This window comes from Stegodyphus dumicola, chromosome 9 (genome assembly GCF_044657685.1).
Source record: "Stegodyphus dumicola isolate Sdum_Otavi_A_Nest chromosome 9, ASM4465768v1".
Lineage (NCBI taxonomy): Eukaryota > Metazoa > Arthropoda > Arachnida > Araneae > Eresidae > Stegodyphus > Stegodyphus dumicola.
This window is the reverse complement of record NC_140776.1, coordinates 111,984,194-111,996,819: the sequence shown is the minus strand read 5'-3', so window position 1 is coordinate 111,996,819 and position 12,626 is coordinate 111,984,194. Positions and strand designations below refer to the sequence as shown.

At 33.9% G+C, this 12,626-nt stretch overlaps 1 protein-coding gene across 2 annotated transcripts in view; it reads left to right on the top strand.

Annotated features, from left to right (window-relative positions):
* Positions 1-12,626, top strand: part of dtr (defective transmitter release) — a 118,716-nt gene that overhangs the window by 78,652 nt on the left and 27,438 nt on the right. For both annotated transcript variants that reach the window (XM_035372345.2, XM_035372346.2), the window contains 2 exons: positions 3,791-3,876; positions 5,119-8,293. In XM_035372345.2, the coding sequence (XP_035228236.1) occupies positions 3,791-3,876; positions 5,119-8,293 (3,261 nt within the window). The remainder of the gene's footprint in view (positions 1-3,790; positions 3,877-5,118; positions 8,294-12,626) is intronic.

Genomic DNA, 12,626 nt, shown 5'->3' with positions numbered 1-12,626 from the left:
CTTATTATTTTGGCAGACATTTATTCAATCATAGTTAAATACGATAATTTTTTATGTACACTGACTTTAAAAGTACGACGTAAGCATCTTAGACAGGAAAGCATAAGCAGCATAGAGATGTTGGCAGACAGAAGTTAAGAAAAGGAGTGACGTAGTTGCTTGCGAAGCAGTATTTATACTAAGTAGGTGCATAAGCATAACTAAGCTCTGATTGGTTAATTTTAGGTTTTAGTTCCTTTTTCAAGCAGCGTTATGTAACATGAAAAGATCTCGAATTTGGGAGAAAAGATGAATTTAGGGGACAGAACACCAAATTTAGAATAGTCAATTTTGAAGTAGCGAATTATTTTTAACATAGCCATCGTATTTTATTGTATCTTACATTTCAGAAATTTTAATATCGTTTTTACAATTACAAATTTAATAAATTGTATAAAATTCGGAACAGCTCACGGATTGATTCAATATGTATTTACTTTAGTAGAATATACTACAGAAAAGCTCCACATGATATAAAATGAAACATGCATATTATAGTTTTTTGCACCACATTCAGAATTTTTTTCTTTTTATTCGAAATTTGTTTAACCCCATCCAGAATGGCACTTTAATAAATTATTTATTTTGGCATAATGAGCTACTGGGACAATTTGAGTTATAAAGTGCTTTTCATTTTTTATATTTGCCAGCGGCTTGAGCAGCATTTCCAACACTTAAATCCTTGACCACCTAAGTGGGAAGCGCATTCTCTGAGACTTATTTCATTTTAAAGGCACTTCACTCACTGAAATAAATACTTCCTTGCACACAATAAAATCATTCCTTGTGTATAGTGGTTTTAGAATTCCATGTTTGTACCAAGTTTTCGTTTTCCTTAGACATTATGATAGCTATAAGATTCCGGATATCAAATTTACCTCTATCTATCTTTGGCATTCTTATCCATACGTTTTCTCCTACATTCGCTGGCAGAAATTTTAACTTTGAAAGATGCAATATCTTTTCTGCTTGTTTATTTAGTGACCGCTTAGAGCAGAGAATCGAACTTCTTGAATATTCTCTGAGACTCCATGTAGTGCAAGAAAAGACTTTCCATGTTTTCTTCGCAATCTTCCATCTCAACATTAATGAAACATCTGGTTTTTTTTTTTTTTTTTTTTTTTTTTTTTTTTTTTCCATCGTCAGTATTTTTATTTTCAGTAGCATGTTGTTCCCATTCAATTTCCCCAAAACTCTCATTTCTATTTCCAACTAAATCTGCAACAGTTGTTACGTCGAACTCTTCACTCGAATGGCCTAATTGCACTTCCATATTGCGATCATTGATTGCGCCTGTATCCTCATCATCAGTTCAGATTGCTGCCTGATTTTAGATGTTATTATCAGACTGGTTTCTTAATCTAATAATATCTTCTTCATCTGTAATTCCTGTCAAGGTATCGTTTGTTAAGTAAGTTCTTAAGCCCACTTTCGCTTTACAGCGAAACATAGATTCATAACGGACTGCTATCTACTTCAGAGTGATGTGCTCTGTTTGTTACGAATTGAATGAATTTTATTCCTTCTGACCACTTGGTTGTATTGTTTGTTTGAAGCCAAATGGGTAACATTTTTTCAATGTCTTGGTTTGCTCTTTAAACTGAGCCCTGTGACCGACTATGTCTTGGCTTTCCATGATCAAATTTGACTCATTCCACATTCCACAAACTTCGTCAATAGTTTTATTGTCAAATTCTCAGCCGTTGTCAATTTGCAAGATGAACGGTGAACCAAATATCGTGAACAGATCCAACAGGTGATAAGCAGCCTCTTCGGTTCGTTTTGTTTTTAACGAATGAATAAATTTCGTTACACGGTCTTGATAAACCATCATAAAATTGAAGTCTCCGTCCACTTGTGACTGCATGTCAATGAAGTCAACTTGACATATCGAATTAAATTTGCTGCTTTTAAATGGTTTAACAACGAGGCCTTTTCTTGGAACACTTTCTGTTTTTTCGACAAGGTACACAAAGATTCAAATAAATCTTTACCATTTCAATTGTAATATACTTATATTTGATCTTAACTTCTGTCATCATTCTATTTCGCCCTCCATGGCCGATTGCAGTGTGAATCTCGTGGAGTATTTGAAAATTCTCTTCCATACAAGTATAATAAACAGTCGGATCTTTTTCATTTTGCACTGGAACAATGAGTTTATCAACACTACCAATTTTAACGATATCGTACCTTGATACTCATTGTTAATCTTCTGGTGTTTTGCTATAAGTCTTCTCTTTGCTTTCCTTAACTTTCGCAATAAAGGAATTATACTGTTCTCTTACAAATAACTGATGGTTTTCTCCTTTTTTCGATTTGAGCATGTCCAAATGACGTGACTTGAGTTCTAAATCATCTTAAAAATCAGCTTAAAAATTACAATAAAATTTGTGAAAACCTTAAAAGAACGACTCTCGCGCCAAAAACTGACAAAGAAACTTACGTCAAACTGGCAAATACGTAAAAAGAATCAAACCGACAAGCACAAAGTATTCGCATAACAAATGAACAACGCACGCTAAGTGCGGGCTTCTACATCCAAAATAAACAAGCAACTGACATTGTCTAGCTGTTTGCGCGGAAAATTACCATTACGCATGCGTATGGGAAATCTCTAGCCAAATGCGTTGAAAATTATTAGATTGACCAACTTTTATTGGTAATTAATATTACTATTAACCAGTAATGTGATAAATTCTGATAAATTATTCACTTTAACCGGCTTAGTTGGTTATCATTAATAATCGCCGGTTATTATTAATAATAAATAATTAATCACGTTGATCCTAACATATATATGCACGTGTAGGCTGACTGAAAAGTTTTGAGAAAGCTATTCAAAATCAGATGATTCATGTAATTTTTTCTCTTTTCAAATTTGAATTCTTCGCATTGGATCATATTTTTCATCAAGTTTCAAAGATATGAAGTAAACTCTTTTGTGATACCTTCTTTAACTTTGGCGTTTTTCATTTCCTCATCTGAAGGAACGTTTTCCCTTGTAATTGACTTTTCTGTATTGAAAATGTTCAGAGATCACATTTCACTGTGTTGTATATACAACATTCTAGTGTTGACTGATTCATTTCAGACAAGGGTGTTAATGCCACAGCAGCAATATATGCAACAAGCACTGAGCTAGAATAGAATCATTGTTTGTAGAGCAAATCCAGTCTTTTCTTCCTAGTGGCTCCAGATAAACGATTTTCAAGATGTTTATAAAATGGTCGCTCTTCACTGCCTGTCCGTGGGTATGAAATGTTGACACTCGTGTGCTTCGTAAAACATGTGTGTCAACCAAGCACACACAGGGAATCAATCTAGAAGCACTTCAAGGAGATAATGCGCGAGCGCATTATGTGCTTGAAATTCTTCTGTCATTGAAATACTGAAACGCAACTAATTGTTTCATTACAATATGCATAATGTAACATTTACAAGTGTTTCGTTGATCTTTCCAAATTTAAAACAAATTTCGGTTCATCCTTCCCAAACAGTCAGAGAAATGCCTCTCACACACGACTCAGCAAAATGTACTTGATACTGAAAGCTGTGTTTTTCTAAATACAGGTTCAACCACATCTTCACAAAACCCAGTTTAGGATTGTGATATCTAAGAGGTAATATAAGGGGAAAGGGGCAGTCGTAAAGCCTTTCACTCAACCTATGCATTTCAGTATGTAATCATATTTGCAATAATAATTAGTTGATTCCATTATGTAATTTCTGGAACTAAACTATGCACCAGGTCGAAGGGTGGTGTCGAAGGGGAAAGGAAAGAAAGAATTCGATGGAAAGAAATGGAGCAAGAAAAAATTAGGAGAAGTGTTGAAGGTAAGTATAGAATAATTTGTCTTAATTCATGTTTAGCACAGATTTGAAAATAATGAGATACGTTAGTTTCCTTTTCATGACTGTTATACATTTTTACCCTCTAACATGGAGTGATGTCTTTGCATTACTTAATGCATTTAGATTTGGAAGACATTTCTCAAGGTATGGAAATAAAGCTATAACGAATCCAACTATAACAAGCCGCCGAATATAACGAACCATCATTTGGATTCCGTCCGGATTCCTCTAAGCTTAATAATGTTAATTTACACTTCTATAGCTAACCTCCAAGAGTACGAAAACGAAATACAATGAGCCATATGGATATCTTATTGAAACATTTTTTGTATTTTTCCTATTTTTCTCAGAATTTTTGCAAGTTTGAACCAAAACATTACTAATCTATGTTAAAATCATATATGAGGATCCACATACTATACTTAAAAAAAAAAAAAAAAAAAAAAAAAAAAAAAACTTTTGCGTTATTTTCTTTTATTTCCATCTCCATTTTTCTCTCTGTTCAAAACAAAGGCTGTGTACACCATAAGGTGTACCGAACCATGCAACTAAAAAACATGAATGGGTTCTCTGATTCCATTCGAATTCTTTGACCAAGCTGTCAGAACTCTATTCAAGGCTAATGTTATGATGAAAATTTTGAAATTTTCACTATTCAGAGAAAAAGGAAGCAGGGAATCTTACGATCTTGGCGTTTTACAGTTTATTATTCTTTTAGAGAAAGAATTTTGGTCTTTATCATCTTGTTTTGTTTGAGTATATCTAAGTTTAATCCTTAGCAAACAGAGGTTTCGCATTCTTCAGGTCTTTTGCAAGACATAAGATATTTTTTTATAAAAGTTATCGAATCTTTGTGCTGCATATCTTGGGGGGAAATGACTGTGTTCCTTCTAGACATTGGGGAAGACACATAGGTGACGAAATTATCTTTCTTTTTCATATTTTCAGAAAAATCCAAACTCTCACGTGCCCTCCTACAAAATTCTCTGCACCCTGTTTCTATGCCAAATATTCATCGGCATGGTGAGCTGTAAATGTAAAGCTTCTGCACTGATGATTAGGTAAACATTATTTGAAAAATATAAAATTGCTAAAAATGATACAAAGCTCAAACTGACGTAAAACGTTTTAAGAAAATCATTTTAATTAACTGAATTAAAGTTTGCATGACTTAGCTGTTATTTATTGCATTAAATTTTTGTTGATATGTCTTTCATATTTCAGCTGTTTTAGCCCTAAGGAAAGGAAAATCATTTGTAGATATTCTTTCGATCAACAAAAATTTAGAAGAGAAATCAGAAAATCAAAATACGAAAAAAGTGTCAGAAGTTAAGCCCATGGAGATCCAGTTAACACATATAAAAGAGGAATTATCTCAAAATAAAAATACTCAGTTGATTCAGGAAGAAAATGAAATTTTCCACGAAGAAATTCCTCATCTAATTCAGGAATCACAAGTTGTACTCGATGAAGGAATAAATAACGAAGTATTACCTGAATCAAAATCGATCGACATACAAGAAGCATCAAAGGAATCATCCCAACTCATCGAATTATCCGCTTCTCCGATTCGACCTACGAATATCGAATATTCTTCGGGGGAAAACGAAGAACGACAAGAAAATAATCCTATAACTCAATCAAAAATATATGAAAATTCTGTTCCTCTCTATATAGATAATAAACATAATACTGATGAGAAATCTGATGCAAAGTCTCATATTTACAATCATCAAAATTGCATTACTAACAGGGAAAAAGAATTATGTCAAGGGAAAAATATTTCATTTAGTAAAAGTGATAAAAATAAAATCATATCCTTTTCACAAAAATTAGAAAAAAATATTATCGAATTATTAGAAGTTTACGAAAATACATCCCATAAAGAAGAAACAGAATATATAAATCAATCGACAAACACCACCAAACATACTTCACCTCATGTTACAGACTCTGATAACAGCATTCCGATAGTTCTTGCAGAATTTAGCAAAACCGTAAGAGTTCAAAGTAATGAGAACGAAACTGTAGAAAATGAATCTATAGAAAATATAATACCTTATTCGGAAGCTATTTGCTCTCAAAATCCTGTTTCTGACTTAATCGAAATACAGGATAAAGTTAGTTCAGTTTATAATTTCACATCACTTGAAACATGCGAAGTTTTGAATAATACTGGTACTACAACAGAAAAGGCAGATTCCAACTCAAAACAAAACGCACATGTGCAAAATGATCCCTTAACCGAACTCAACTATTCTACAAAAACTGCAGAGAATAAAGCACACTTATTACAATTCAAAGATCTCAATTCGCCAGTAACGAAACTTGATGTTGAACAACTGTTCAGAGTAACAAATGTACAATCATTTTCTTCGAAACTGGTAGCAGATCCTGCATTTCTTCCAAATGCGTTAGAAGATACAATAGAAGAAATATGTGAAAAACCTGTCAAGATTTCAAAGATTCCTTGTATAAATGAAGAGGAATGTGTTTTATTACAGAAGCCTAAAGTCAATTTGAAACACGCAGAAGATATTTCGGATCATGAAGTAAAAGTAATTATCGAAAGTCCAACACATAATGGCGAAAGCAATAAAAGCACACAAGAAATTGTTGCTTATTTAGCAGAAGACAACAAAAATAACAAAATGGATACAGAGATGAGCAGGGAATTTAACCAAACAATGTTAACAGAAATGCCAGCTGAGGATCTTCAATACAAACAAAAAGCAGAAAATTCTAACATTCCTGCAACAAGCGAAGGAAAATGTATTCATTTAACATCCTCAGGAAAGAAAAGAGAACTGAATTGTGAAAATGTATCTGAAATCATCATTGAAAGTTCCAAACAGAATGAACTGAACTGCGCAACAGCATCTGAGGTGAACAATAAAAGTTGCAAAGAAAATGTATCTCAACATCATACTCATCTCAAATGGATTGTCGATCGCGAAGAGGAAAATACATCGAACAGAAAAGTAACGAACATTTATTTTGAAAGAAATGTTTTAGCTGCTACGATTGTATCGAATTCTGAAGCAGATGCAGATGAAACAAAATCAGTTCTTCGTACCTTGACTCAAGCAAATACACCACACTCAGAATTAAACAAAAAAGAAGGAACGAATGCAATAAATGGGAAGGAAAAGAGCGTTTATTTCCAAGAAAATGTCTTTGCCACAACAGTGGTGTCAGAATGTGAAACTGATGCTCATAAAACAGAATCAACTCAGCACACGTTGGTACAAACGACCGCGAAGCATCCAAAATTAGATGCTGAAAAGGAAAACGAGATAACAGAAGCGCGAATAATTAAGATGCATTCAGAAATAATGGAGACAAATGCAAATATTAAGCCTGTAGAGCTTATTATTATGAAAGATCCTGTAGGACAGTTCCAAGTAGCTGACGAAGTCGATCTTCTTCAACTCCAAGAAGAATTGCTTTCAGATACGAATTTGAGAGATACTAATACATGTGAAATTCATATGAATGCACTGCAGGCAGAAGAAATATGTAGTTTACATATTAATGATCAAAATGAAAACATCGAGAAATGTAGTAATAAAGATATAAAGAATAAAAATAAGATTTTTCAGCGTACAAATTCAAATTTAGATAATTGTAATACTGGATACAAAACTCGGAGAGATATTTATGAGTCACAAACATCTGATGTGGATAGTAAATCCTTAATTACAGAACAAAATTCTCTGGTTAACAGAGTGAATAACAACGATGTAACTGATACTGGAATAAACCCCGCTATAAATTTCTCTTACAACTTTGATGATCAAGTTCGGTATATTACGCAAGGAAGCATCTTTAGGGAGACTCCATTAGGAAGAAAAAATATTGAAGCAAACGAAAAAAATACAACAACTTTCTCCTCCCAAAATTATAATACTTTTACAGAAACTGAAAATAATCAAGAATGTAATTGTGGTGAAACTGTAAATAACAACTCGTCAGGTTTGAATGAATCAATATCTGAAGATAAGTTCTATAACAAAGACCAAGAAGAGGCACCTTATTATGGTGGCACTATAGGCATCATATCGGACAGTAACTTCGAAGTGATTCCCATTGCAAACAGATCATATGATACAGAAGGAGATCTAACAGACATGTCAGATATATTGCAAATTTCTACACCTTTGATTCAAGAATTTAAAGCAGATGGAAAGAATACCTTTATGGAGATTTCAAGTGAGGAAGAAGTGTGCAACAGTTCTAATCAGGGAAATGATAATGGTTCTCAAATCGTCTTCCAGAATACTCATGAAGTACATGGTGATGTTCAAGAGTGTGACCAGATTGGTAAAAGCAGCGATGAAATGGACAATGCAGATTATCATCCTCTAGAGAGTATAAAAATAAGAAAAGAATCTGACAGGTAAGAACATTTAAATTTAATTTTAAGGTAAAATTTAAAATCGAAAGAGCGCAACTTTTACCATGCATTTATAATAACACGCATAATTATGTACTGAATGCATGAAATTTATACAGCTACTTTCTCTTAACGACATAGAACAAAATTATGTACTTGTTAAATAAGCAACTCAAAGAACAGAATTTAAATATTTAGCTTTGAAAAAAAAAAGAAAAAAAGAAAAAAATTCGAAGTTTATTTTTAAACAGGGCCTATCAACGGCTAAGGGAAACACATACAGGTTCTATTTCCCACTCCTGAACGCGAAGATTAATTATTTCGCATTAAAAAGTCCACGAGGTTTCCCTTACAGGCAGATGGCATTAATGTGTGCTTCCATTACAAAACAACGGAGTTCAGTCTATTTTAAGCAAAATTTATGACCCATGTATTATTCTCTTTAACTTATCTCTTTCCTTTAATAGAAAGCACAATTACCCGTTGTTTAATATAACAAATTAATCCTTTCTACAGTCTCATTAGGTAACGACTCCAATCATCTGACACATGGAATAAATACCGGAATCCCTTTTAACCGACAGCATCAGGACCTCAAATGACAACATTAATCGTGATCATATTAAACGACTTCTAGTGTACCTAAGGACTTCTACTGCACTTACTGTACCTTCTACTGTACTGTTTTAAAAATAATCGCATAATTTCTACCCTTTGCTCTATTGTACATTGTTTTTCCCTCTGAGGGCTAGTTTATTGGTAAACTATATTGCCTTGATAATTTTTATTCAGAGTATTCAATTTGTACTTGCGCTTTTGTATTAGCATTTCATCCTTTTTACTTTCCCTTGCACTGAATTTTTGAAACGTATTTTACGCAGATTCTTCGATGAGATATGTGGACGTGGCAGATGTTGTCGCACTTAAGAAGCTTTCCAAATATGTAATTTTCATGTTACTTCTCTTATTTACATTCCAGCTCACTGTAGCTTTATCAACTGCCGATGTTTCCAATCTTTCGATAATCGAGTCTTTCGTTTGCCCCTCTTCTCCTTAATTCCTTCCATGTCCTTGTTAGGAGCTGCGGTCAAGACTCATTCGGGCTTTACAAGGAAAGGCAGAAGAGAAACACGGCAAAGTAAAACAAAAAATTAGAAAAGCAACAATCTTGCATTCGTAGATTTTACTCAAGACTCTATCGATATCGAGGGCAAACAGGCATAGGTCCTTTTTCAACAGAAGCAAAAAAACCTGCAGATTTCTTTTCTCCTGATGAAGAGGATTCGCTCATGATGAAGAGTAAAGAAATCTGCAGATTTCTATGCTGATGAAGAGGGACCTTACCCCGAAATTGATTGAGGCTGAACTAAAATCTACGCCAAGCAAAGGTTGTTGCTTTGTTAATTTTATACTTTACGAGGTAATTGAGGCGGACATGTCGAACTTAGTTACTACCATCAGATATCAGCTCAATATACTTCTTATGTTGTAGTGTTAATATTACGTATTCTTATTGGAATGCAAGTTTCCTTTCAAAGAAGTAATTATTGTGACCAATAGTTATCCACGGAGCTCTCGGCGCATGTCAGCAGCCGTGTTGGTTGGCAGTTTTGTGCTGTGATGAAAAGTCTTTATTATTCTGTGCATATTGGTTCTGTGTTATTGAAAGTGTTTTTTTTATAATTTGTTTTGTGCTCCGGTTTTGAAAAATGTGCCTTTTGTATCAAGATAATGATTATTTTTGAAGAAATGAATGATTGAGAATTTCATCGACCCGGAACGCTCCATTTGCATGCACGGCAATGGCTGCTACGGAGGATGACGTGTTTTACGATGCTCTTGAAAAACACTGTAAAATTATTGAATCAGCACTTCAATCTAAATGCAATATGAATCAAATCAACAGGTTCGCGAGGAGGCCAAGCAGGCTTTGGGTGAGTTGAAATCTTCTATTTATAAGAATTTTGAACGTATCAAAGCTGTTAAATTTATGGATGCATGTAAGGAAAGTTTGAAAGACGCCTTTTCAAGACCTAGTTATGCTAGTGTGGTGGCGCCATCTGATGTTACAAGGATTAATTAAAATTCCTTGATTTCTTCGGATTGTTGTTTAATTGTAGACTCTGAAAACTGCTCTTCTGACGATGTTAAGAAAGTTATTAAACTAAAAATTAATCCATTAGAAGCTAAGTTAGGTGTATGTACTTTGAAAATATTGGAAAAGATAAAGTCTTGGTTAAGTGTTTGACAGAAAATGATCTGAATCAACTTCAAGCCGAGATTAATGAAAAGTCTCCGGAATTAAACACGTCCTTGCTAAAAAAAGAGGAATCCTGTTTTACTTGTAAAAAATGTGCCAAATGAAATACCTAATGAAGATCTTCTGAAAGTGATTTTTGAACAAAATCCCGAAGTTGTTAAATCTGATGAAAACAGAAGTATATGTAGAGTTCGTTTTACTTTAAAAACTTTCCAGTTCACGAGGCACGTTGTGATTGAAACGCACCCCATGGTTCGTAAACGTATTCTGAATCAAGCCAGGTTGAAAATTAATTGGAGTATATGTGAAACTGACGATTTTATTATCATCAATAGATGTTTTAAGTGTCTTGGGTACAACCATCGTGCTGATGAATGTCGTGAGCGAACAGCCTGTTTTAACTGTTCTGGAGAACATAAGGCAAGGGATTGTTCGAATAGGAATGCTGTAGCTTGTATAAATTGCATCCGCTTCAATCATAAAACAAATAACAGCTATAAAAAAGTGAATGTTAATCACAAACCTTTTTCAGAATGCTGTCCTAGTCATGAATCTATGAGAAAGAACATTCAATCTCGAATTGATTATGGCTAGACGCGTTCTAAAGTGTGTGCAGTTAAATCTTCATAAATCCAAATCTGCGACACAACAGCTAATTTTAAATATGGAAGCTGATGATATTGACTGTGCTTTGGTTCAGGAACCTCATTATTACAAGAATTTTCTTCCAGGATATCCTGGCACTTATAGACTTTATTGTGATCCTAATTCTGATAATGTAAAGGCGGCAATCATTATTCGATCACGTGATCTATCAACATTTCTTGATTATAAAAATACGGATTATAATATGGTTACCTTGGATATTACTGTTGGCTCAACTGTGCTCACTCTTTTTTCATACTATTTTGAACCCTCAAGAAACATTGACTTAGATCTTCATAAAATTAGTCAAGTCTTTATGTTCAAAAATCTTAATCGACTGGTTTGGTGTATGGACTCTAATGGCAAATTACGGTTTAGTCCCTATTCTGACTCTCGTGGAGATAAACTGAGTGAATTTATTTCTGCCAACAACCTATTTGTTATTAATGAAGATTATGGACCTACGTTTCAGGTAACTCAGGGTTCTAGTTATATTGATGTTACTGTTATTGGTTCAGATCTTCTCCAGGATGTTTCGAGTTGGCGACTGTCTGAAAAAGAATCCCTTTCTGATCATATGATGATTGAATTTGAATTTTGTCTTTCTACGTTCTTACGAGACACCTCAAATGTTCCTTTTAAAATCTTCAATACAGGGAAAGCAAATTGGGATCGTTTTCGAAAATTTTGTTCTTCTCTCATCACCCGTTTCATTGATATTCTTAACGACTGTACTGACGGTTCTCGACTAAATACTCTTGTTGAGAATTTTAGTTCTGTTCTTCTCCAGGCATCTCAAATTTCCATACCTGTTAGGAATCATGGTAAGCACAATGTTCCTTGGTGGTCTGCCGAAATTTTTTGTATGAGAAAAAGGCTTAATGCCTCTAGGCGTAGATTTCAGCGTTGTAAAAATATGCCTCTTAGAGAACTTTATAAAAGTAAATATCTTGAATATAGAAAAGTTTACAATCTAAAGCTTGCCGATGCTAAATCTCAGTCTTGGAAAACATTTCTTTCGACCATTGATGTTCACAATGTATGGAAAAAGATTTACACGTATGGAGTTAAAAGAGATTTCATGAAAAAAATTGAAATAACTGGTATTTGTCTTTCCACTGGAGAGACAACCGACTCTTTAGAAGAGACAATTACTGCTGTGCTTCAGAAATCTTTCCCCTCGGATCTAGAGGAAAATGATGATGATTTGCATAAGGAATACCGTCAAGCTGCGCGTACTGCTTATTCTTCTTTTGTAGATCCTATGTTTTCTTGTGATGAAGTTAATACAGTTATTTCTATGCTGGAACCAAATAAATCACCTGGTCCTGACTCTATTTCGAATGAGATTATTAAACAGTTTCATTTAATGTTTCCTCAGTTTCTCCCTAAAAAATTTTTAACGTTTGCCTAAATGTTGGCATTTTCCCA